A 27,193-nucleotide genomic window follows, 5' to 3' on the forward strand; every position below is an offset into this window, starting at 1 on the left:
GTAGACTCTTTCTTATGAACCACCAGATACCAGTACTGGCTGTAAATGTGTTTACATATGCCAGATCTCATTTCAAACTTCCTTGAAATGATTACAGATAACGTAGAGAACACTCCATAGACTTCCTGTCTTCTGGTATGGTTGCCATTAGATGCACATAAAGATTCAGTGGCAGAGGTGACATGAAAGTGCCGCAGCAATGTTATAATCAGAAACATATACTGTATGTTGGACATATGAACGTATCATAAAATCTCAAGAACAGCACCTTGAGGTAAAACACCAGTAGTCTGTCCAATGATGAGGCATTTTCATTTAAATAGAAAAGCTGCTAAGATAATAGTTACTGATACAAAAAACATCTGAAGTACATCTGAAGTTCAACAAAACAGAACCTTAAATAATTTGCTTTGCATGATAGCAATGGTGAGTTGCTGCTGCATTGTGAAGATGTCACTGTTTTTTTTGTATGTGTGTTCAAATGAAATGCTATAAAATACAAACGCTACATGAATCCAAAACCCACTTCATTTATTTAGATTTAGTAGTTACAAGTGGAAGAAGCATCAAGCTGATATCATGCAGCCCTCTTAGTACACATTAATTTCATTATTCATTTATTTATTTATTTATTTATTTTGTTTTGTAAGACAGATCAAAACGTATAAAACTGTGTACTGGGTGTTGAACTGTGTATGTGAACAAAGCCGTGGGAGTGTAACAGTGGAAACAACAAAACCATATATTGTTGATGTATGAATAAATCACATTGTGATTGAAAATTACTTCAACTGAGAAACCACTCCTCTGAAAATGTCCCTTCCCAGTAAACCCTCCCCACCTCTTGAGCTCTATAAGTATGGCAGCACTGTGTTCTGAATGACTGTGCCCAATGTAAATCCTCCAGTAGAACCTTTCAGCATTTCTTTCTACTACTGATTGGGACTGCTTCCCTCATTGTCATCTAGTTTAAAGCCTAACTGAGTAAAAAAAAAAAAAAAGAAAAAAAACCCCCACCAGAAACAGGCATGTACACCAGCAAACCTGATGAAGGTGGACAACGCAACAGAGGGTCTTTTGATTCCAAAATTTCTGCTTGCGTGAACGAGCAACTCAACACTGTAAGTAAGACTGCTGTTGTGTTTCTTTGGAAAAAAGATTTTCAAAAGAATAATGGCTGAGTCTGTTGTTGTTGTTATTGTTGTTGTTGGTTTTGTACACTTTTGTCATGCATGGCTTAGCATTTGGAAAATTGCATTGGTACATCACAGTCAAGTAAATACAGTATTAAGTAAACAAGTTAAACCGATTTGGTTTTATACATTTACAAATATATAAACATATATAGACTGATTAATAAAAAGATATGTTATGTGTTTTTCCTTCAATGTATCAGTGATGGTCTCTACCACCAGGTACTCCAGCTTCCTCCCAACTGGCAACACTAAATTGTCTTTAGTTATGAGTGTGGATGTCTTTGTGAGGTTGAGTCTGTGGTGAATCCTGGCTTTGGCCTTAGATAGCTGGGTTCAGCTTTAGTACCTCTAATAGATGAAACGATCAAATGTGGAAATGTTATGTATTTTGAGAATATTTTTTATATGCACTTAATTCACCCGTGCGGGTTTCAGTTTATGCCTGGATCAGTTCTCCAATCCAGGCATAAACTGAAATGCCTGGATTGGGCACTAAAAACGTTCAGTGCCCTGCCCGATAGCGAGTTGTCTTGATCGCAGAACAAGTGATTTTGCCACTTGTTGTGCGACATAATCAAAGATTTGTCAATCTTGGACGCTTTACAACCATGGCACAGAAAGTCTGTCCTGTTAGCTCTCATCACCCGCCTTGTGTGATTTTTTTCCAAGACAAGACAAAGACCTGTGCCCTTGGAAAGTGCTCTTGGTGACAGCGCGTGATGATTGGGTGGGGTGCGGTCAGTGTCATACTTGACAATAAAATGATAAGAAAATCTAATTTATGACACTGTGATCTGACACAGTGACCGCTGTGTAAAACTATTTATTCAGTTCAATTCACCTCACATGCATGTTTATCTCCTGTGTGAGGAAATTAAAGCAACTGCCGTCATTTATTTCATTTCAGCTATCTTGTACGTTTTATGCCTTTTTAAATGTAGAACACTTTTGGGCAATTGTAGTTGATTTTTAGGGTCAATAAAGGCACAATTTAAAAAGTCTCACACTCTGACTGAGGTGAAATTAACCAAAACCGTTCAGAGCGTTTGCTTGGTAAATTAATCTTTGCTCATTATGGTATCTTAGGTATCTTAACTAGCATTCATCTACTTTATCTTTCTGTATAAACCCAGACAAGGTGTCTATGGATAAACATTTAACAGCTTTTTTTTTGTTGTTGTTTTAAATTGACCTGAGGCCACAGGCAAGTCTCTGGTGAATGAAATATATAAATTGTTGGGTTTTTTTTGTTGTTGCCTGTATGTTAGGATAAGATTGAATTCATAAAAATGGATGAGAACCAGGACCACAGACATGCACCAACTCAGAGGTCCACAAAAGGCAACACAACTCTTATTTTCTCTTTAAACAATGAAGTTGGTAGTCTCGCCCGGGCATTACACGTTTTCCAGGTGGGTGTTTTATTCGTTTGAATTGTATATGTCTATGTGTATCTAAAGTTAATACTGATTATGGTCTACTTTGAATTACTATTTGGAGATTTTCCTTGCATTGTGCTGATCCTGTACATTGTGCAATGCAGGTTAAAGATATTAACGTTGTTCGCATGGAGTCACGCCCTTCTCTCGGAGACAGTTCACACTTTGAGGTGTTTGTGGATTGTGACATCGACCAAGAGCGGTTGCAGGAACTGACGCAACAGCTCAGGAAGTGCGCTGATATTATTAAGATACGTCACTGCAACAGCTCTGCTCTGCAGGACGATGGTAGGCCAGTTAAGCCCTTGACCTGAGTCTTAATCATGTAAATATTGCCGCTATGTCACCATATATAAAATCTATTTTTCTGTGAATCATTTGAAACTTGGCTGCATTTCAGAGGTGGCTGGTGTACCCTGGTTTCCTAAGAAGATCTCAGATTTGGATTTGTGTGCAAATAGAGTTTTGATGTATGGCTCTGAATTAGATGCAGATCATCCGGTAGGTAAAACAGATGTGAAATTGCTGCAGCATAATAGCAGATAAAATTACTTCGCTTTTGTAGTTTCATAAGTGTGAATTAAGGTAACATGAGCACTTTTTGATCTTTTTGCAGGGATTTAAAGACAATGAATACCGCAAAAGAAGAAAATACATCGCTGACCTGGCGCTCAAGTACAAACAGTAAGAAGCCTGATTGTGAGGGAAGAACACACGCAAAATAAGATAGATCAGTTATCACTCTAGGAACTATTCATATATATATATGTATATATATATATATATATATATATTTATATATATATATATATATGTATATATATCTTAAGACTTTGAAATAAAAGTTCTCAGAGCCTGTAGGTTCTGAAATTAAGACGTAAACAGGATTTCCAAAGAGGAAAAATCATAAACTGTGAAGGGGGGTGGGGGGGGTGGGGTGAAAAAAGTGACAGTTTTGTGTGATTTCTGCCAGTACAATTACATATAAGTCCAAAATGTATGATTAATGTGATGTGTAATTGCACAATTAGCTCAATCTATTAATTACTTTAATACTGTAGTTATACAAAATTAGGTAAAATGCAGTTATGGGGTTGTTCTGAAGAATCTTTTCCTTTTTTTTATTATCATTCCTACCTAAAACTTTGCATAAAAAATGTATCTCAGCTTGTTGTTGAAACAGATTATAAGTTGTACCCACTAGTTTTAAAGCATTGTTGTTTTTTTAACTAAATATATTGTTTGGAAGTGAAAATTTAAAGCGGGACAAGTTGATGAATACTAATCTCAATTGCCCTATCACTTCTCATATTTTTAACTGACTTGCCTACATTCCTATAAGCTAATAATTATTGATCATTGCCTTATTGGTTTATTCTCTTTGCTGGTCAGAGGTGATCCGATCCATCGCATAGACTTCACAGAGGCGGAGGTGCGCACCTGGGGAGTTGTGTTCAGGGAGCTCAACAAGCTGCACGTCAGCCACGCCTGTAAAGAGTATCTGAACAACTTCCCTCTGCTGATTGAACACTGTAACTACAGGGAGGACAACATCCCACAGTTGGAGGACGTGTCCACGTTTCTAAAGGGTAACTGTGAGGACCTCTTCTTGCTACTTCGCAACAGGAGCGTTTGTTGAATGCTGAGTCATTCATGTGTTGGCTGCTCCAGCCATTTCTACTGCATCCTCTGCAATCTTTTGCCAGTGGTCCCCAAAAATCATGTATTCGCTAAGTTAGGAGACTGGATGTTGAATAAACTGTACGTGATTAAAACACCTGTTAATAAGACTAACAGTTAATTTTGCCTCTGTGTATCTGTAGAGCGATCAGGCTTTATCATTCGACCAGTGGCAGGGTACCTCTCCCCAAGAGACTTTTTAGCTGGCCTGGCCTTCAGAGTATTCCACTGCACTCAGTATGTCCGGCACAGCTCTAATCCTCTCTATACGCCTGAACCGTGAGTACAGACGACACCTGTGAAATTGCCGCTGGGTCAATATGCCACCTCATTCAATCAGCACCGTGTGTTGAACGTGCATGTGACTGATTCAGGGACACTTGCCACGAGCTGCTGGGTCACGTCCCCCTGTTTGCTGACCCAAACTTTGCCCAGTTTTCTCAAGAGATTGGTCTGGCATCATTGGGAGCTTCAGATGATGCGGTACAAAAACTGGCCACGGTGAGTACACACACTGACGCCCAGTAATCAGTCAGATTTTTGAAAATGATGAACATATCTAGTATGATCATATCTTCATGTGACTATTTAATTTGAATCCATGAGTCTGTATATAACAGTTGGATCACAACAGTCACAATGACACTCTACTGAGAGCAACACAATAATTTGCTAATTTGTGACAGTATGCTGATAGATACCACATCCAAAGTCAGGTCATATATTGACAAGATTTGAAAATCGTAAATAACTGCATTAAGAAGATTGCAGTTTAGAAGAAACAATTATAGTTCATAGAAAGAAAAAGTAATTGAAAAAAGAACCTCTCATTGATGAGAAAATATCAAAATCATGTACCTAGTGTTTTTTATGAGCTATATTTTCAAAGTTAAAACAATAAACAAATTCATGAACTAAAACTTGCAAGAGAATATAAAAAAAAAAAATGAAGTATGTGACTGTAATCTGGTAGCATCAGAGAGAGTGAGGTGATATATCTGAACTATAATCTGTAACTTTCACTTCCCAGGTGTATAAAAAATACAGGTCAAATTAAACAAAATCAAATTAACGTCCATTCTGAACTGAATTATTTTTATCTTCTCTGACAATGAGCACGGAAACCCACTCTTCTGTATGGACAGATATCATATATATCATATATAATTTGAATTCATGTTCATGCTCTGTCTGAATGGGACGTTCTCTTTGTGCAGTGTTACTTCTTTACAGTGGAGTTTGGCCTGTGCAAGCAGGATGGCAGGCTCAAGGCCTATGGAGCTGGACTCCTCTCCTCCGTCAGTGAACTCAAGGTGATGTGTTGTCTGTCTACTGCATTACTGCACAAATTCAAGCGTGCTGTGCACAGTTCTGAAATGTGTAATAGTGTGTGCCATGATACATTTTTACATTGCAACTCATACTATATGAAGCTGTTATTTCTAAGGACATCTTGACATTCAAATAGACAGATGTCTTTTTGACAAAATGTGATCTGTTTGAACTTCACCTTGCAAAGTGTTGAACTAGTTGACAGCGATGAGTTACTGACGAATGCACAACCACCATCTGCACGTCTGTACGGGAACCAAAGCAAGCTGTTCTTTCAGCATGTACGTGTCTGTACTGTCTAAAATGTGAGCCGTAACAATGTGTCTCTTTTTGTGACACTAGCATGCCTTCTCCAACAAGGCCCATGTCCTTCCATTTGACCCAATGGTGACCTGTCAACAGGAGTGCTTATTAACTACAGTCCAAGATGCCTACTTTGTTTCAGAGAGTTTTGAGGAAGCAAAGAACAAAATGAGGTCAGCAAAAAATGTTGCTTTCAAGATCCAGCTTTTGCATAAAGGACAAGAAATCACTGCAAACATGGAATGAAAAATGTTTTGAGAAGTCAAACACTGTCTCATAAAGAAACTGATCACATAAAAAAAATCAAGTTATTCAATATTGAAAAAACCTGGTTAAACTTAAACTTACAAATGTATTGTTCGCAGGACTTTTGCCAAGACTATTTCCCGTCCATTTGAGGTGCACTATAATCCCTACACACAGAGTGTGGACATCCTCAACGACATGCAAAGCATCACCCGCATTCTGAGAGACATCCAGCATGATTTGAGCACTGTAGAGCACGCTCTGTCCAGAAAAACTCAGAAGTGGGAATCTGCAGGAGATCAGAAGAGAAAAGCTTTGTCTTAAATATCTCACCGGAATATCAATAACGATTGTCATTATGATTAAGATTAATGAAGTCACTTTTTTTTCACTCGTTAAGAATTCCTTATACAATGTTTTGCTTGTATTTGTTGATATTTCAAGCTCAGCTTGACTAACAGCGTTATATATGTGGTGATTGCTTATGACAGGCATAATTTCATATTTGGTCTTGGAGGGGTTGTTAGCTGAAAGGCATGCTCTCACAGGTTAACAAATTATTTTTACTTGTTATACCAGGTATATAAGCACTGGTCACAAACAAGGTATGCAGAATAGCATCTCTGAATGCACAAAAAAAAAACCCAGTCTTGAAGCAGAACATAAAAGTGTGAGGTAAGATAAGTCATAACAGCCATGGTGACTGAGGCTTTGTCCAATAATTTGTCTGTATGCATTTAGCATTTGCTGTTTGTTTGACTACTTCATGAACTTGCAATTTGCCTATTCACATTGTCTAATCAAGTTAAACTACCAACACTGCAATGCATTATATTGTCTTTTTTTTTAGCTTTTTATCTTCCTACTCTCTCTATATATATGTATTTAAAAGATTATGTAATATCTTTAGATAAAGTTGAACAAATAAATTAGAACATGAAGCAAATGAGGCCTATTTTCATGTCATGAACCAGCTGCACCACCGAAGTTACAACTTTACAACAGGTAACTTTATTCAAACATAAAGGTACTTAGTTTTGAATCAGTTATTACCTAAACATAAACTTGCTCATACGCGCACACATATTGCAAGACAGCACACAACTTTGCCAATGGCTTAAACTGCTATAGGAGACATTCGATTTTTTAGGTCACATTTATCTAACATGCAGTGGTGTAGTCCCTGGAGAAGTGGGGATACTCTTAATTCAATCCTTTTTTTTTCTTTTTCTTTTTTTTTTTCAAGCAACCCATTCAATGGGTACCCATTGCCTCCCTGCTTGAGACTCAGTATTTGGGGATGGACTTGGGGGGGTTCGAGAACCCAATAATTCCCAGGCGCGGCGCCATTGCTGCCCACTGCTCCCTCAGGAGAAGAGTCAAATGCGGAGAACAAATTTCAAATCTTTTGGGATGTGACAATCACTGCTACTTTAACTTTAAATGCAATGTTAGGCATCAGAGGTGACTGAGAAGTGGGTATATGCAGTGCTGAGTGAAAAATAAGTGGGTATAATCTGTATATATGTGGGTATACACAGCATTGCATTGCACTGCACTAACTGGAACTGTTATAACTACTTACTGGTCAATGATTGGACCAGTCTCGGTAGAGCAGTTTAAGAATATTTGAAGCTAGCTGCGCAGTATGTTTCACAGACGTTCGCCGTTCCCTGTAGTACTGCAACGTAATCTAGTCGCTGCTGTTCTACGTGACAATCTTGTCACCAACTGTCGCCTACCCAAAAAGAATTTGTCTTTTTTTTTTTTTTTTTGGTCACACAAAATTATAATAAAGTATAATTGTAGCAATCTGCATCGTCATCGTCGTCGACGATAAGCGGCGGGAGGGGGTGTGTGGTAGGTAGCAAAAAAAAAAAAAAAAAAAAATGGAATCGGGGGTTTATTTTGAAGGGTCGTAGAGGAAGTTGACGCTGAAATAGGCCTTGAAAGGGTAAAGGAGGGAGCGCAAAACGAACGGACGGACGGAGGGAGGGAAAAGAGAGAGGGAGGGAGGAGTTGGGTGTTGCCTCGTTTCCGAGCTGTGTGGTGCGTGTCTCTGTGTGTCTACAACAGTCGAGTTGTTGAGGCTTGAGTCCGCCGCACGCCGCTATTTTTCAACCACGGTCCTCTGAGCACTTGCCCGTCCTAACGTCCAACCATGGGAGTCGAAGGCTGTACCAAATGCATCAAGTATATGCTCTTCATCCTCAACTTCTTCTTCTGGGTAAGCATACATTATTATGATTTTTTTTTGTCTTCACACGTTCATATTTTGCCCCGTGTGCGCAGTGCCGCCTTCCCCTGACGTCGTCTCAAAGTCCGTTATACGAGTGGACGACAATGATAGATTCTTCCATTTTCTTGCCGCCCTAAGAACAAAAATAGTCCTTCATCGGTGTTCACGTTTTCGTACTGTTCGTCGTGACGTTCCTTTTCTCCTCCGGCCCACAAAGTGATTAAGACGAATTGGGGCTTTACTGGAACCGCGGCTAGGCAAGAAGAGGCACATGGAGGTAACGGTAAATTACGTAACCCGACCAAAACCCTCCAGTAATGAATGCTACGGAGAGTTTCGCGGGGAACAACAAAATATGAGAAAAACCGGTTCGAGTCACTAAATAATGGGCGGTGTAAGGAAATACACCGAGCGGATAACGATTTGATTCGAGTTTATTGTCGCATTCGATACGTTTAGTCGAAGAGTTTGAATGGGTTTTTAGTCTCTCTTGTAAACGCGGACTGAAAGTCAGCTGCCAATGTGTTTCCCCCCACTGATTCTAATGTTGAAGGGGTCGTGGAGACATGGGCTTGGTTAATGCCTTTGTTTGGTTGACATCCTCCACCCAGCCCGCCTCTGTGTGTGTGTGTGTGTGTGTGTGTGTGTGTGTGTGTGTGTGTGTGTGTGTGTGTGTGGCTTTGTGGCGGACCATGGTGGTTTCCATTAGGTGAATCAAGACTTCTTTGGGTGGCGAATCATGGAAAAAGCTGTGGCTTTTTTCTTTTTTTCTTTTTTTTAACTGTGGCCCTTGTGTGCCTGAGGTTCTAGTTGCTATGTTCTCCTTCGGCTTCAACATTTTTCAGATTCTTTTTTTTTCTTTGCCTTTCGTTTCTTTAATTGCTTATTTGTTAAGTGAAACCAACATGTTGAGAGGTGTTTGTTCAAACATCATCAGAGTAGTTTAATGGAACAGCTGCCAGAAGTTTAAGAAAGATTTCCAGATATTAACAAACAGTGGTGACATTTAAACTGTTTCTGTTGTTTGTGCTGTGTCATCCTAATACTCTGGCAGCCATTTGTGAGAATTTTCGGCATGGCCTACCTGTCGGAAAACCGAATGAGACAAGCCCCAAAAGCTCACTTCAGATATTACTGTCAAAATTTACAGAGGCATAAGAGTTTCCTGTAGGCCTGTTCCCTTTTTCTTTTTTACTATCTGTCAAAGCCATTAATTGGCCCAGTCTGCTGTTACTAAGTAAACATGTTTGTGGGATTCCCCGAAGCCAGCGCTGTTGTACTTGTTTATGGCAACGCTCTATGAATCAACTTTTACTCTGCTTTATTAGATTGTCCAATTTTATTTTACCACTGATTGGTATGTGGTGTCAGAACAGGCAATTCAGAAAGGCTGATCTTACCCCCTTCATTTATTATTTCTTTATCCAGTTTGTTTAAACTTTGAAGCCAGAAATATGGCTATTTTGTTGTCCAAAAAAATGGCTCTAGGCTGCATTTGAGCCTGGTATGAGACATCAAGACTGACTATCACCAACACACTGTATTAGTTTATTCGCAGGAGAAATCTGCAACAACCGGACCACAGTGTTTCCACCAGTGCACCAATCACTTTAATGAAGGGAGGTGGTAAACTACAGCAGTCTATAAGAATACTCTATTAAACTCCAAGACTATAGTATAAATAGAATATGGAATATAGATTGTGTGTGTATACATATGTCTATGTATACTTTATATATATACATTTCTGTGGAAAGGATCAGGAGAGAGGTGAATGAGACCAATGGTCAGCAGTGCTAAAAGTAGTGGCAGATGCACAGTCGTCTCAACAGAACATAACAATAATATCAGGCATGTGCAACAAATATACTGAATGCGTCATATACCCAAACATCTTTGGTTGCCCTCCCTTAAACTGCTATATGTCGTTGCCAGGAACAGATGAACGTGTGAATGTTCAGTCAGAATTTTTGTGGTCGCCGTGATAGATCTGACTACCCCACAATGCGTGTCTCGCAGCCAAGATCTAGCCTGAGTGGGCACGGCGTCATTTTGACGCAGCGCACATCGAGATTTATTATGAATGCATTAGCGCATCCCTCTCTGCCTCCTCTCAAGTGCTCAGCTAAAGGACCTGTCAAAGCACACGGGTCGGGTCCATCTGGGGAAACACTCTGGCGGCAACGTGCGGTTGAGGACGAGCCGGAGGTGGTGGTGGTGGTGGTGGTGGTGGAGGAGGAGGAGGAGGCTGGCTCTTTAAAAGGGGAGACCTCCTGTTTCCATAAATCATGCCGGACACTGAGAGGGTTAAAAGGCCACATGGTCCGGGATGGGGGGGCGTCCCTTTTGGTGCGATGGGAGTCTTATGGGAAGCGCAGACAACGCCCTGCCCCCCACTCCTAGTCCTCAGAATGCCCTGCATTCTGCAACACCCTGTGCTCTGGGCAACAGGCAGAAATAGAAACTCAAGAGAAAGCTGGCAAGAGGGACTGTGCACATATCTCTCCTACTCACAGTTGAGGCTGTTTCAGAGTTTGACTTTCATTTATCATATTCACACACCCCTTCTCCTGACTTGAATTTTCCTGACTCATAGTCTGTTTCTTTCACTTTTGTTTAGACAGCAACGTAACTTTGCCTAATGACACCAGGGGAAATGCACTACTATTTGCAATGGACTTGAGTGATGTTGATACAAGACTAAAAAAGATGCAGTGAAATGCAATAAAACAAATACAAATAAAAGGCAGCAATACATGGCTGATACGTTGTAGAGTCTAGAATGCGCTCTTTTAACCACATCACGTAAAAAAAACAAATCAATACGTTAAGTATAGTTTGACTTTGTGTCAATGTGGGCTGGGTCCGTTTACCCCGGCAGGTTCACTGCACTTGACAAACAACTGTCAAAAGGCACTGCCACCCGCTTGTCCTTCACTCCATTCTTCTTTATCATCACCATTACGATTATGTACGAGATATTATTGGTTTTACCCAAAATTGGAAATACAATTACATGCATGTGCATAGAATAATGAGTTTTACATGGACATTAGTCAATTATTTTGATAGTCACTGATCATGACAAACCATCACTGACATTGAACATTTGTTAAAGCTGGTTAAGCCATTTCTTGATGAAAATTCCAACCGTGGTTAAGCCACTCCTATGAGTACAAGAACTATAAATGTTAACAGTAGAGGGCTCCAAGTCCTTTGACTCTGAATTGTTAAATCCTCTTGTTCTGCTCATGTGATATGGCCAAACCTGAATCAGACATTAGAACTTTAATAGAGAACTTTCCACACCTTCAATTGCACTGATAGAGAATGGCCAAATAAAACTTTTTTTTTAGTCATAAAGGTCCATAAAACAAAAAATATAGCATCATCCCTTTACTTCTGGAAAAAAAAAATGCACTTTTAATGTCAAAGTATCACAATTCCTTTTCGAGCTTTCCGTTATCGAGCTACTGCCAGGTTCATCGAGGTGGTGGTTTAAATTTGTTCGGAAACTTATGTGGAAACTCTCGGTTTTCTTGCTCCTACAGATGCCAGCCCCTCTGACTCAAATGCACCGCGTGCTCTTGTAACGGCTTCACAGCCGTTGCATGGCTATGTGATAAACATGTTTATTTCTCACTTAGAAACCAGTGGCTGCGGAATATATTTGTGAGCTACGCCCTTTTGGATGTCCCACAATTTGCGGCTATCCTCTAACTGATACCACCTCCGGCTGGTCTTTCTGCAACATAAATCCCCAACTCCGCCATTTTACACAAAATGCTCCCAGGGATCTGTTTTAATCAACTCTGAGCACCGAGTATTTTCACCAGCTTGTCTCCTTGATGAGTCACGTGTCGAGGTGGAGGTGGGAGGGATGTCATTTTGAGTTAGCGAGTCATTCTGAGGTCGTACTGGACCTTCTCGGGTGTGCGCCTGCACACTTGTTGATCTGGTTGCGAAGGAGCTGCTGGCCTGAGCCCTGGAATGGGCTGCGCTAAAGGAGATGGAGGAGGAAGGAGGAGACCTGGCTGTTGCATTCTACATACAAAACCCTTTCAGTCGGGACACTGTCCATGACCATATTCCGGCTTGTTTCTTGTGCGTCGGATTCATCAAACTATCCAGGCATGGGTGTTTTTCCATCAGGATTTTATTATTACACCGCTGTTGCAAGTCTCTGTTCGCAAATGGTGTTTTTCGTGAATTTGCGGACCAAATTTAAATATCAGTGCAAGAAATGAATTTTGGTGTTTTGTGTTTTTACCATAAAGATGGCTGCGACAGTAGGCTGGTCACGTCCTTGGATCAGTCAGTGGACAGTTATAAGCAGCTACACCAGCTATAAGGTTTCATCTGTGTGTTACCGTCATGCAACTGTTTAGATTTTGAACAGCTGCAATTCAAGGAGAAGCTCATTTTGGGGTAATGCATTCACTAGCCTTTGACAACATACTGTTATTCCCCAAGAAGAAAAAAACCTTGACAAGTACTATTCCACTGTATTGCAACATTTCCGCCTCCTCTGTGTGCTATCCTCTGTGTGCTATAAATGCTCCTACGCAGAGGGAGTTGACCTCCCCACCACCAGTGGAACATCAAACAACCAAATCAGGTTAATTAGGCAATGTCGTCCATGTTTTATTGTTTATGGTGTCATATATCTATTTCGTCTTGAGCTCAGTGTGTGTTTACTGCACTTGACGTGTTGTCCTTTCAAAGCCATCCACCGCGTATGTGAGCTTTGGATAAAGTAATAACTAACAAATAACCTTAAGGATTTGTATTTGTATTTGTATGATTTCCCTCCCCTCCCCACGTTTTTTCCCTTTTTCAAAAAGAAAAAAAATGGATTTGTAAACATGTGACAACATATGGTTTGAAATGCTGTTTTTCTATTATCACAAATCACTATTATTAAACCGGTTTGGATTTTCAGTTTGAAAAAACAACAACATGTTTTTAGGAAATATGGATTTTGTATATTTGTTCTTTTTTTCCTGAATAATAAAAGCTAAGAAAGCCTCTGATGAGAGTTTTTGCACTTTGTTGCTGCAGCTTGTAGGAGGTGTGATCCTGGGCATGGGCCTGTGGATGAGACACGAACCCACGACGAGCAGCCTGATGGGGTTGGAGTTTGAAGGAGCTCATGTCCCCAGCACCTTCTACATGTGTATGTATCACATTTGTTTAGCCCATTTTCTCTGAAGTGCTTTGGTTGTTTGTTTTTCCTAAAGGTCTCACTTGTATTTTATTAATCCTGACACAGCAGAGCTCATAGTACAGCTGCACGACTTTGAGGCTGGTATCAATTATTAACGGAGTGAAATGTTTTGATTGAAGGGTTCACCTTTATAAACCAGAATTAACATATCATGATTATATTGCATTGACAAAGCTCAAGTTATATACGACAGCAGGCCCACATTGAAATGCTAAGAGTCATAATAAGTGGATGTCTTTTTGAATCAATAATTGATACAAGCTTGTCTCGTACTATGTATTATGAATGAATTAAAGATGACAGCTGACTCCATATGAGCTAATTGAGAGTTTTAACTCTCCAGTCGCCAACATTTGGAGAGCTGGTTGGTTTGTATATCCTATAAATAGCTTGTGTACACGTGATGAAGATATTTATTTACATGTGCTGCACAATTCAGTTCCACCCACCAGCTGCCTGAAAAGAGGGAATAGCCACTGCCAGCAAAAGGGCAACAAGCCTAGCTCACTGCAATATACATCAATATAGCAATATCCAAACTGCTAATCCATCTTCATGTATTGCCTGGTTTAAAGCATCTCGTGTCAATTCGCTGCCTAGACCACAGAAAAACCTTCAGAAAATAACAAAATCGTAAGAGCAACAGTGACAACTAAGCCATCAGAGAAAACTTTGACAATTCCAAAGATCGTTGGACCTTTTTCACAACTAATTTTTTATTTCAGCCTAATTTCCTTCTCACATCATTGTGTAAAATGTGATGTACGTTGACCAGCAGAAGGGAACTACGCAACTCAAACTCAAATCTAACCATCTACCTCACTTAGATGTGCAAAGAAAATAAGCATCATGAAAAAAAAATCATGTTTTTTTTCGCTATCAGTAAGAAAATTTACCTTCTCTTTTATAGGTTCTAAAGAAGCGTAAAAGCGTATGTGAAGGGAAATGAAGTTGAAGACAGCACTATTATTCATTATTAGTTCCTTATAACTACTTAAAATGCAGCAAAAAGCTATGAATAGGTTTCACTGTGATGATACACAGATATGATTAAATTGTTCCTGTTTTTAGTGTGTGAACTCGCTGAGTCACCCCCCCCACACACACACACACACACACACACACACACACACGATACACTGCAGAACAGGTCATGCCAAGCACATGGACATGGACATGGCCAAGTGATGTGAAAAAAACCTCCTTTGATGGAGTTGGAGCGCCTTCATTTTCTCACACATGATTAGTGACTGTCGAGACCAAGTGAGAGCATGACAGAGATCATATGCCTCTGAAGAGCTTTCACTGGCACTGCTGTCGTGCTAGCCGTTGCTCTTGTTCACAGTTGGAGTCTTATGAGTTAGATAGATAGATAGATAGATAGATAGAGAGATAGATAGATGTACTTTATTGATTGCAAATTGGGAAACTACATTGTTGCAGCACTAAAAAACAACACAAAAAAGATGATGGGAAAGAAGAAGAGGAAGAGTTTCTATCTGTCATCACAGAACAGCGTGGAAGTGGTTGTCAGGGACAGTGTTTGTGACTCTCTGACTCGACATGCTGCGGTCGTTCCGTGACGAAAGCTTCCGCGGTCAAAGAAAAAAAGGGACCTTTCCTCCAAAACAGCCCAGACGATTCGATCGCGTCCCAGGCGTTACATAAAGCCTCCCTCTCATTCCCACCAAGGGGTGAAACAAAAAAACAAAACAAAACCCAGTCGGTTTAGGAAAAAATTCCTCACCAGCCCCCCCAACCCTCCCTCCCTCCTCCTCTTCCCAATCCTCCACTCTTTCGCCGGTCCAGCCCCTTTCCTTTCCTCCTCCGCAAAAGTTTCCCTCTCTCTTTCTCTTGCTCTCTCTCTCTCTCTCTCTCTCTTGCTCTGCTTGGTTTCTTTCCACTGTTGCTCACGCTAACTTTCCCCATCTGGTTGTATTTAGCGTTCACTGTCTTGCTTGCCATTATTTTTTCCCCTTGTCGCCCACCCCACCCTCCACCCCACCCTGCCCCCATCCATCGGTGTCTGCCCTTCCCCCTCCCCCTTCCTTTCTTCCTTCCCCCGCTGCCAGGAACAATATGGAGTCTTAACATGTGCCGCTCCCCCCGTTCTTTCGGGGCCAACTGCTCGCTGACGTGCTCGGCCAATGGGGATCCACTTGGTGGCCCTTTAAGAGAATTCAACAGAATTTTTACTTTGTCACGGTCGAGTGTTGCACCGAAGCCTCGTCCCTTAATTGTTGAAAAATGTAACTGCAGTGATATGAAACGCTGCTAAAGTTGAGTTTTTGCAGCCCTTTTAGAAAGTTAATGCGGGATTTAATGTTTATAAAAACACATGGGCCAAAAAAAGAAAATGCATGAGGTTTTTATTGGCAAACACATGACACATCATGGGACAGAAAGAAATTGCTTCTCTTCTCGGGAGAACGTTGCAGAGTAGCTTCACTCACTCCCTCACTAGCTGCGTTTCCCTTACCCCTGGAATTGTACACAACCTAAATATCGCAATAATAAACTGCTAATAGAAACGCAGAAACTTTGAAAAACCCCTAAACCACTAAAAGGCTTTTACGCTCTCACGAGGTGGCTTTTCAGACGTTCGATTGTAAGTATTTTGCAAAAATGTAATGGAAACACAGTTTTGTGACATAGGAGGTCATGTGACCAGTTCACTTCAAAGAGCACGTCGCGTTTGGATGGAGGAGGAGACACATGAAAAGATTGTGGTCACAGTGACCTTATGCCTTATGATTACTCAGAAATAAAGCCTGGGCTCTTGCAAGACGCGCCGATGCGGCATCATTGGTGAACTCCAAGATTACGATGACCTGGAAACTGAGAAACCCACAGACATTTCATTCTTGAATGTGATTTGTACTTGAAGACTAAATTGGGGCAACTGGACTGGGTTTTGGTAGATGTTTTTTCGCTTCTCATCCCAAAGTTTTCCTTCATTTCTAAAACATTGGTTGTACAGTCCCACATACTCAGCTAAAGTTCTCCCCAAATGGTCACGATAATCTGCAATCTTTGTTTCAAAAACTTTGCACCTATATTCTTAATTGATCTCCCCTCATTGTTTTGTCCTCTGCAAGTATGGCTCATGTCTTTGCTCTACTTTAATGGCAGTGAGGGGTCAGATCCACATCATTATTAATCAAATGTGCCGCTGTCTCTTTTCTGACATAGTATTCTCTCTCAGAATCTCAGCCATTTCTGCCATTACTTAGTTGTAAAATACTTTTGAAAATAAGCACTGTCCTGCTCTCGGTGTCGATCTTTCCTGCGCCTTACAAGCAGCATAAATCCAGTCACCACATAATGACTGGTGAAGTGTTTGTGTCGATGCCTAGTATATGACATATTGTTTGAAAAATGGTCTGTCAGGAAGTTATCACTTCAGCTACTTCCACTGCTCTCACAATCATTCACTTAAGCGGAAGGTAATTCCAGAAGAGTCAAGACAGTCAGTGTGCGTTATTTTGGTCTCTTGTTTTAGGGTTGCAGAAACACAAATAACCAGCTGGTTGTTTATTTGTAGAATTTATGAATTTAGTGAGAATACTAATATTGATTAGTCAGTTTTCACAGCACCAAACCCTCACTTGTTCGGGCCTGTTTTTCACACCAGCGTGTACTAAAAACTCTTCTAATGCTTGTCCTACAGCCATTGAATTTCTTTGGGTAGCATTAGTGTTTTACTCAAGTGTCCATGGCGGAAAATGTTCTTCAAGCTATTAACTGGCTCAGCTGTAGTATTGATCATTCATAACCCACCGAAACACGCTCTATTTATTTGTAGCTCTGAAATTTGAGAAGATCTTAACACGTCTGTTTGCCGTGTTGGCAAGTCACCAACAATATCCACTGGCTCTTCTTCAGCCTGCACCAGGGGGCTGCAGAAACACCCAATGAGTGGAAGCAGATTGAGCCAATAATGGAACAAGATCCATGGGGATATTGAATCGGGACGGACGGGGAAAAATACATTTAAGTAAATGGAATTATTGAGTGCACGATTTCAAATGAGCAAATGCATTAAATAAAATTGACATATGGGTGGTGGCAATAGGGGGAGGGGCTAAGCTTGCCCACTGGCTTTAAATGGGAGGGAGTGCTCCACTGTAAGATGGAGGGTATTTTGTTTTTTGGTTGATCTCCAAGTTATCGATTTATAAATTGGCCTCATTGTGTACGAGTGGTTCTGCGGCCAGCGAGGATATGGAAGGGTGGGGTAGACGAGGTATGTGAGCTGAATCGTTAGTGGTCCACAATTGAATTAGGTCAGAGCTAACTGGCAGGAGTAGTGAAGGGGCTGAGCGCAGAGAACTGCACTCCCAGACCACTGCACTCCCAGACCGCTGCAGTGTGCGTGAAATTTAGCAAACAACGAAGTCTGTGAGATGAAGTCTGATAAAGAAGTGGATTATTTTGAGACGCGATTATTCATTTAAGAAAGCAGATGTTCATATGCTTTAATAGGATCACTTGCATTATTAGGCAGCATATAAAATGTGACATTTGAAACAGAAAATAAAGCTATGTTAGAATGTAAAATCATTTTTCCCCAACATCGAAATTGATCAGTTCAATGACCTAAAACATTACTGGCGCCATTCTGGGTTTAAACCTGTTTTTTGTTTGTTTGTTTTGTTGTATTTGCTTGACTTACATTGTAAATGTCAATTATTATGTAACTGTTTCACAAAGGGATACTGTCTTTCCTTTAACTCATCACTTCAAAGTATTTTCAGACCAAAGACATGCCAGTATTTTATTTATTTATTCATTTTTACAGCCACGATATCACACTCAAGAAAGTTAAGATGCAGGGGTGAAAATCATGAGCACTCATGCATTCTTTTGGCTTTAAATTGTAGTTAAACCCTACAAAGATAAACAGAAACAAAGTGTTTATATGGATTTAAGCAAATATGTTCACAAATGATAATTAGTGTCATAGTAAGTGTCACATTTTACCTCAACTTTGGCCAATTTCTATTCAAAATGTTTCAATTCAAAAATAATGCCCATCTGTAGTCCCGTCTGTCCACCAACTTTAAGCCTGCCCTACCCGCTCACAATGCAGCTGACCTTTGACCTGTACTTTTAGTAGCCTGCATTTCGAATTGGCCTTCTCAGCTGTTCCACTGGAAGGCCAGTTCACAGGTGGCACTTAAAGCAACTGCCAGTTTTCTGGTGGGCCGCTTGGCACAATCCCACATGTGTGGCTGGTTCGCACTATGCTGCTCCCGTGGCGTCTTCTATAAGGTTAAATATTAACTTGCGAGCCTTCGACCACAGGAGACCTCTGAAGGCCTTGCAGTAAACGGACACAAGAGCCCTTGAGGTGGGGTTGCGTTGTGCTCTGAATACTGAACGTTCAATTTTTTTTTCTGTTTTTTTTTTTTATCACAAAAAAATGCTTTTTACGAGAACTTGACTTCCTGTGAACATTACTGGAAGATGACTCACTTTAATGCTCTGGCAGAGAAGCAAGACTGTGCCTTCTGCTGTCCATTGGCTGGTATTACATGTTTGACGCCAATGATAAGGAATCTATAACTTCATTCGTTTGTGCAGCCCCTTTCAAAATCAAAGTTACAACGTGGTTTACAATTAAAAACAATTGAACTAAAAATAAAGAAAAATCCCCCAAATAAAAACACATGTTTAATAGATTAGAATAACAATACCAAGGAATTAATAAGAAAAAGCCATATGATAGAAGTGTAAAGTGAGGCATGGGGTTCCACAACTTAGGAGCCCATGTGACCCTAAGGGACAAAAGAGGAGATTTTGAAACCATGAGTAGTGCTGCGAACAGGCTCATAAGGAATTAACATGCCACCTATATAAGCAGGAGCCATTCAAGGCTTTATAAACAAGCATTAAAACCTTAAAATCAATTCTAAAACTTAAAGGTGACCAGAAATTGCAAAAAAACAAACAAACAAACAACAGCTTCTTGAAAGTCTATCTGTGGCTTCCTGGCAGACTGATCCCACTTTGTTTCTGTGAGACATTGTTACAAAAAAAAAGTCTCCAATAAAATTGCCAGTGATATTAAGCCTTTGTGTTTACATCCAGGTGTCTACATCATGATCGGTCTTGGTGCCATCATGATGGTGGTTGGCTTCCTTGGCTGTTACGGCGCCATCCAGGAGTCCCAATGTCTGCTGGGAACTGTAAGTCACTGTCACACCTCTCCCTGCCCGGAGACTTCCGTGCTCTTTACATGGTACATTTCATATCAGTATTGTGAAAAGAGAAGCACACGTCGAGGAGGAAAACACAGCAGTCACGAGTGGAAAAATCTATCATTTGTTGGAACTCAGTATTTTAAGATGTACTTTGCAGAGTTTGAATTTGTAAAAATCAACTAATCTCATTGTGTGCGTGTGCGTGTGTGTGTGTGTGTGTGTGTGTGTGTGTGTGTGTGTGTGTGTGTGTGTGTGTGTGTGTGTGTGTGTGTGTGTGTGTGTGTGTGCGTGTGTGTGTGTATCCATCCGCAGTTCTTCGCCTGCCTGGTCATCTTGTTTGCCTGTGAAGTTGCTGGCGGGATCTTGGGATTCAAGAACCGAGACACTGTAAGAATTCAAACACAAAATAAGTCGGCTATAGCTTGAGGGTATTTGCTGATCAAAGTCAGAGGATAAACTTTTGGAAAATAATTTGGATGCAGTACTCTCTGTGGTTCCTTCCTGGAGTGGCTTCACCGATCGTCACCACAAGACGTGTTGCGCTTGATATTCGCCATGTAAAACGTTTGAAAGTCGATGAAGACTTGATAGTTCTGTTCGTAGCCAGCAGAAGGCACTAGTACTGCCCATTAATGTACATGGAATGTATTACTTACACTTAAATCGACGCTAATTTCTTACAACTTTCTTACAACTCCTACAACTTTCTTACAACTACAGCCTGTATGCTCAGTTTGAAACAAACAAACAAAAGCAACATTTTTAAACGTTTTCATGTACAAGTGAATTTAATCAAATGTGTTGGGGAAACAAAAATACAGAGAAAATAGCAAATTGTAAGAAGGACGTCCACATTTATCCTCATCAAACATGAAAAAACAGATTCTGTGTAGTTCCCTCTCACTCCTTTATGCCACATCAGCAAAACCTTGTCACTTTAAACGGGAAGCTGCTTCGTTGCGAGTCTTGGATGCTGTTCAACTACGTGATGTTGGTCTTGCACCAACAAACCACTGATGCACATAAGCCCTTAAAAAAAGCGCTTTCTTCCCGGTTTAGGTGACCAGGGAGGTGATCAACTTCTACGACTCGGTGTACGACAAGGCTGAGATGGAAAGTCTCACCAGCAAAGACACAAAGGCTGCAGCCGTGGTGCTGAGGACCTTCCATGAGACGGTAAGAACTTAGACAGTAAGAACTTACACAGGTGCCTCGGTTACTTGGAGGAGAGGTGAGGAGTAGGGCTGCAACGATTAGTTGCAATTAATCATCAGTCTATGACGCAAGTACATAATAAGTGTTTCGCATGTCAGAAAGTCATGGGAGTTCACTTAGGTGAATGCGTACTTTACGGCAGTAATTAATCAAAGCAAGTTAGGTTGAACAGAAGTCCAAAATAGGCGGTGAAAATAAAGAATATAATCGTGACTAATCGACTAATCAAAAAAAAACAAACGATTGATTAGTTGCAATAATTGTTAGTTGCAGCCCTAGTGAGAAGTGTTAAAAGGAGAGTTCAACATTTTGGCAAATTCGCTCATTGGATTCACGAGCGAACTGGAGGTGAACGGCGCAGGTCTCCCTCCCTCGAAACTCATCAAATACACAAAATGCTCCTGTGCACACGTAGCGACCTGCAGTTTAACCACGCTATGAAACAGTCATGTTACATTGGCTAAAAAAGTTGTTTTGAAAGAGTTGTTTTTTAAGCCAGAACAGTGCAGACTCATCTGCTGGGTGGAGGTGTTTCAAAAGGACTTGTTTATTGCAGCTACTACATTAGTTGAGAAGAAGCCGACATCTGACCGCGGTGTACTTTTATGGTTGATCGCCATCATTTCTTTTTACTATTTTACTATTTCTTTTCTTTACTGAGAGACTAAAACAAAGTATGAAAGCCCCGCCCCGCGTTGGTAAATATCCCTGATTTTCTTTTCTTGAATTGAAACAAGTGCTGTCACGAGGGTCATTTCGCTTGGAGTAATCTCACTCTGAAGTAACTGACTAACGCTGCGCTATTATACTTTATTACCTCATTGTGTGGTGAATGTGCAGGTCACAACTTGTGTGTGTCACGGAGTTGTTGCATCGTGTATTTGATGAGTTTTTAGGGAGGGAGACCAGAACCTTTCACCTCCGTTTAGTTTCTGAGCAGCTGCTGTCTATTTCTTTTGGCCATTTGATTGATTTGATTATTGAAGTAATTTCAAAGCACAAAAATACAAACAGTCAAGGATGGGTTTTAAATCAACCGACCGTACAGCTGTCTTTGACTGAACAGGCTGAGGCAGGAGCTAAACGCTTATTTACGCTTGGCGTACATACAAACAACGAGGCTGTTGCGAGGGGTGCGGTGTCCCTTCCCTGTGCGTAGAGCCGACCAGGCGAACCAGTTTCCTCCAGTACTGGCGGTCTTGTGCCAGCAGCTCTGCATCCTTTGTGATGACTCCGTGCTACAATCATAATCATAATCTCAATCACAATCACCATTAAAAACAACTTCATTCTACCAACAAAAATAGTGGAAACAAGCAAAATATAATTTCACATAATAAATGTGTAGGCAGTGGCTTAAGTGCCCCAGTGAGTGTATTTTATTTACTAGTACTTTGTGGCCTTGGACATGTAGTGATATGATGTCTCTGACATTTTGTTCCTCTGTCTGCTACGTGTCGTCGTTCTTGTTGTTGTTGGTGTTTATTTTGGTCTAAATTTCCCCTAAGCTGAATCTTGAATCTTGAATCAAAACAACAGCCAAAATCTTGTCTTGTTTTGTGTACTACTATATTTGCTGCTTTGTCACAAAATAATTGTTTTTTTTATGTTATACAGCATTTTAGACTTTGATGTCAAGGCCTGGTAGCAAGGAAGTTAAGTTTGAAGAGTCACGGCAGCTCTTAAGAACAACCAGGAAAACTTATCTTCATGTTTTTTCTTTGCAGCTCAACTGCTGTGGTAAAGGCACTGTGACCAACTTCTTGACCAGGGTCACAGACACACTGGGCCAGACGAACCTTTGCCCCTCCTCCGGAACCTCATATGTAAGTGTGATTATGAGTATCAGTGAGATGTATCGCAACCACACAATTGGACATGAATTTATTTTATTCGTGGGACCAAATTCTGTGAAGCCCCTTGTTGGTTTTTTCCACTCATTAAACGTAGAACCTTATCTTGATCTGTATTATCATGCTGTTCTGTGTCTGGAACATTTAAATGAAGAATTTATTTCAATATATTCGAAGGTAAAGTATTACTTTTTATTAAAAAGGAGACTGTAGGAGGGCCTGGCTTACTAAGATCCAAAGTAACGGGTGCAAAACTGCATTTTTGTCTCATTGGTTTGTGTGTTGCGGATGATCTATTGAGATTGCACGCCAACATGCACAAAAGCTTTCCTCCAGAGAGAACATGGGACAGCAGAGTGAGGGGAAGATTACTATGAAATGTAGAGTGAACATTGTAGCAGATATTTTTGCAGTCTGTGGACATATCCTGTTCTGTCGTGTCCCCATAGTACAACTTTGCATATCAGCTTCAGTCATAGAACCAAACCAAGTTTGATCCTATGACTCCAGTCACTGTTTGTGTCTTTTTCACCCAGCCCAAATCTATGTGATGTATTTCCTTTTTAACCAGGGGATTGTGTGTTACACTGGGAGCTGTTCAGTGGAGCATGTTTTACTTGTCTTTAGCTGCCCATCAGCTGCCAATTCAATGTTGTTGTTGTTTTTTCCAATGCAGAACTGCCACGACAGAATTGAGGAGCTGTTGTCAGTGAAGATTTACGTGTTCGGCATTGTGGCTGTGGTTGTTGCGATCATCATGGTGAGAACACCGCGTCAAACTCTTCTGTTTTTTTTTTTGTGTGTGTGTTTTTAAACTGCAGCAAAAAGTAAATTCTAGTGCAATGTCGAAGTATGAAGTCAGTTTCCTGACATTGCATGTCTGAAACTGAGAAGGAGTGAGCGTGAGCTATTGCGGCACTGCCAGGCACTGGCTTTGCTTCCTTATCTGATGCCGTTGCTTCATCCTTTCAACTGTCTGGGCTGCAGTTGTGCAACCATAACGCACATTGAAAGCCAGCGAGCAGGAAATAAAAAGAGACGTGATGGATGGAAGGCCGTCTTTCTTTCCACAATAGGTGTCAAACTCTGGCTCGCGGGCCAAATTTGGTGTGCAGTGTAATTCTATTTGGCCCATGAGGCAATAAAAAAAAAATCACTACTATAGCTGACCCGCTGGTAACATACAGCACATCTACTGCTAATACTACAAATCCCAGAATGCTCTGCTTGTATGTTCTTTATTTTGAATATGCAAATTTGACAGTGCTTCCTAACCTCTATTATACATTTATTACATTTATACATGTATACACATGCACATACAGTACAATCACGTTCACATACACTCATCACTCAACTTTGCATGTGTGCAAGATGAAGTTATTTATTATATAATATTAAGCTTTGCTTGTTCCATATTAAATGTTGAAGCAAAACTTGTTTGGGGTCCTCATGAAAAGCTTCACTTGACTGTTCCATCTGGAGGGAGATCTTTTCATAATAAATATCAAGGTTGGCCGCGACTTTGTCTGTTTAAAAAGTTTGAGCCCCAACTGTGTATTTGAGTTGGACAGCCCTGCTTTAGACGCTCAACGAGGGAGACATCGCTGTGCAACAGGGTGGCGGGTTCGTGACTGAACGTGTCTGTTTGCTTCCCCCCTCCCCCTGCCCCCTCCAGATCTTCGAGATGATCTTCAGCATGGTGCTCTGCTGCGGGATACGCAACAGCCCAGTGTACTAGAAGAGCATGCCACTTGCTGCTGAGGAAGGATGAGCTCACCATCTTCGCCTTGTTCTTACCTCCCTCCCCCCTTATTAAAAGCAGGAACTGTCACATGCATTGCTTCTGAAATCTAGTCGGCTTTTCAAGAAGTCGATGTATGCCATCATCCTCCCATTTGAGTATTTGAACCACGTGATTTTCTTGCCCTTTGAATTTTCTATCAAGTCACAGATGCTGTAAGGCATATTTAACCAGTGCTATCCTAACCTGATGTGTAGATATTGTATCACGGCGTCACACGAGACACACTCACCGATCCCCCGAGCTCTTATCCTTAAGCGATAGTGAGAATTGTTTACCGCTTACTTGCCTATGAACATGCTCTTATACTCTTGGTTTTAGTGATGTTTTTGTTTTTTTCCCCACTGTTTTATGTATAAACTGTACATAAATATATATATTAACAGTGCTTTATGACTGCCTGAGCATGGACATTGTATTACAGTAGACGCTTCTCCTGTACTCTTCCTACATTCTCCTGGTTTGTGGCCCTAGACTGAACCAGACAGTGGTGGTGGTTTGTATTTTGTGAGAAACACTAGGGAGAGCTAGTGTCGCCCTCAAATGCACCATGCCGAGGTGTGTACGCAAACAAACGCTTGTTTCCGGTCCGAGCATCCACCACTCTGACTAAAGAAGGAATCTCAGTTATTCTCTGAAGCTGGAACCAAAGTCAGAGCAACATTATGTCTGTCCGTCTGTCTGCCTGTTTGGCTCACTGAGGTTTTATTTGTTGATTCGTTTGTTTGATTTTCGTTTTTATTTGGTTCATCACGTGTCCCAAACTGCTTTGAGTACAAAGTTCCAGACTTCCCCCCCCCCCCCCTAGACAGTTTGATTTCTTGAGGGGTGGTGGAAAGTCAGTTGAAATTCTAATCAGGTTTTGTATCAAGTTATTCCAAAGCATTTAATAAACAAACAACCAAAAACACGTCTCACGTGGATCGTTTGGCCTTCTGCATTTCTGAAGCATCGGCTGTGAGAGCGATTTCCCCCCCGGACGTTCCAAATTAGAAACAGCAAACTTTCGTGAAGCAGTAACGGGAGCTTCGCAGTGCCTTTCTGAGCTGAACCGGTGGGAGCCCTGGTGTGACGTTTGTGTGTGAATCATAAAGGATCGTACAGCCGTGCCCTCCCGTGAAGGCATCACGTTGCCCTAACTGACATCGGTGTAGATGTCTGCAGCAATTGACTGTTGCCCTGTCAATTGCATAATGTTTAACAAACCTCTTGGACCTACAGTACAGAACCCACCCCACAGTCAGTCCTCAGAATGAACTTTGCCCTCTTTTGGCGTCTTTTGACTTCTGCCCTGTTGGCCAGTGCAACACAGGATAAGCCATGGTTTTGATGTTGCGAACCTGACCGGAGATTCCCGGTCTGGTTGAGTCTGGACATGACCTCTTTCAATGAGGACGCGCTCTCGTAATGTCCTTTTGGCCTCACAGCCCACTAACCCTCATTGTTATCATCACTAGTGAACTAACAATTTTCCCCAGTGCAGAGCAAGAAGCGAGAGAGAGAGAGAGAGAGAGAAATAAAAGACAGCTCGTGCAGTTTGTCCTGCTGTCTGTGTGTTTTAGCATTCACTGGAACAGCATGACTTTATTGTCATTTCGTGTGCACGGACCGAACCAGTCGGTCTTTCTTGACTGCCTGCTGAATGTCGGAAAGCTCCAGACACACACACAGATCATCACGACTGCTCACACTTAATCAACATCTTCCCATGTAACCCTCCAACATTCGGTCATGTTAACCTCCGTACTTAAAACATAACAGTTAGTGTCTTGTAATATTTAGAGCTCTGACCTCGTACACTAATGAGAATAGTGAAGGCTGTAGAAGATGATGTATGCCTTTTTTTTGTTGATGTTTTTTGATTTGTTGGGGGTTTCTTTTCTCCTCCTTGTATTGTAATATCTTTGTCTGGTACGTCATCAAAGAGTCCAGATGGAAAGGGCTGAGGATTTTGTGGCAGTGCCAACTGAGAGGACTTGAATTGTTTCAACTTTAGCTGGTGCTTCTCTAGAATTGTCAACAACAAAAAAAAGTGTGACGTATTTTAGCGCAAGTCCATCAATCCTGTGTCCCCGTGATGGGTTTTGTCCATATCACTGCCACTTATATCTCAAGCCCTCTCTGCTCTTGTAGACTTTGGTTTGCCTAGTATAAAGGGATTAAATGTATTTTACAAATAAAACTGCTGGCTTTGTAATTGTCTTTCTTTGCTGCTCAAAACCAAAAGGGTTAACAGACTTCCTTGATTTCCCTTCTTTAAAATAAAAAAAAGTGTCATTTTACATTAAATTTCTAATATACATAAATTTAATGATGACAGTAAACGAAAAATGTAATTTCTCGAAGAAATGAACAGATCTTGGTAGTAACGAAGTAAGAATCAGTGCCAGATTGTTAGCAACATTTCAATTTCAGGCAAAGAATGCACTGCTCAGGCAGGAATATTCTAAACA

At 40.9% G+C, this 27,193-nt stretch overlaps 2 protein-coding genes across 2 annotated transcripts; both read left to right on the forward strand.

Moving 5' to 3' along the window:
• Positions 1 to 1,020: 1,020 nt before the first annotated feature.
• Positions 1,021 to 6,867, forward strand: LOC142887890 (tryptophan 5-hydroxylase 1-like). The gene is made up of 11 exons (XM_076025820.1): positions 1,021 to 1,121; positions 2,465 to 2,608; positions 2,740 to 2,923; positions 3,036 to 3,136; positions 3,252 to 3,319; positions 4,028 to 4,224; positions 4,459 to 4,594; positions 4,690 to 4,816; positions 5,533 to 5,628; positions 5,990 to 6,123; positions 6,316 to 6,867. The coding sequence occupies exons 1-11, from the start codon at positions 1,029 to 1,031 to the stop codon at positions 6,518 to 6,520; spliced, it is 1,485 nt and encodes a 494-aa protein (XP_075881935.1). The 5' UTR covers positions 1,021 to 1,028; the 3' UTR covers positions 6,521 to 6,867.
• Positions 6,868 to 8,226: 1,359 nt separating this feature from the next.
• On the forward strand, positions 8,227 to 26,922 carry LOC142887343 (CD81 antigen-like). Its single transcript, XM_076024931.1, has 8 exons — positions 8,227 to 8,423; positions 13,497 to 13,611; positions 19,756 to 19,853; positions 20,181 to 20,255; positions 20,928 to 21,044; positions 22,811 to 22,909; positions 23,613 to 23,696; positions 24,615 to 26,922. The coding sequence occupies exons 1-8, from the start codon at positions 8,358 to 8,360 to the stop codon at positions 24,675 to 24,677; spliced, it is 717 nt and encodes a 238-aa protein (XP_075881046.1). The 5' UTR covers positions 8,227 to 8,357; the 3' UTR covers positions 24,678 to 26,922.
• The last annotated feature ends 271 nt before the right edge of the window (positions 26,923 to 27,193 follow it).

Source organism: Nelusetta ayraudi, unplaced genomic scaffold, assembly GCF_046127955.1.
Source record: "Nelusetta ayraudi isolate G7.1 ecotype Tasmania unplaced genomic scaffold, CSIRO-AGI_Nayr_v1 ptg000002l, whole genome shotgun sequence".
In the NCBI taxonomy this organism is placed as follows: domain Eukaryota; kingdom Metazoa; phylum Chordata; class Actinopteri; order Tetraodontiformes; family Monacanthidae; genus Nelusetta; species Nelusetta ayraudi.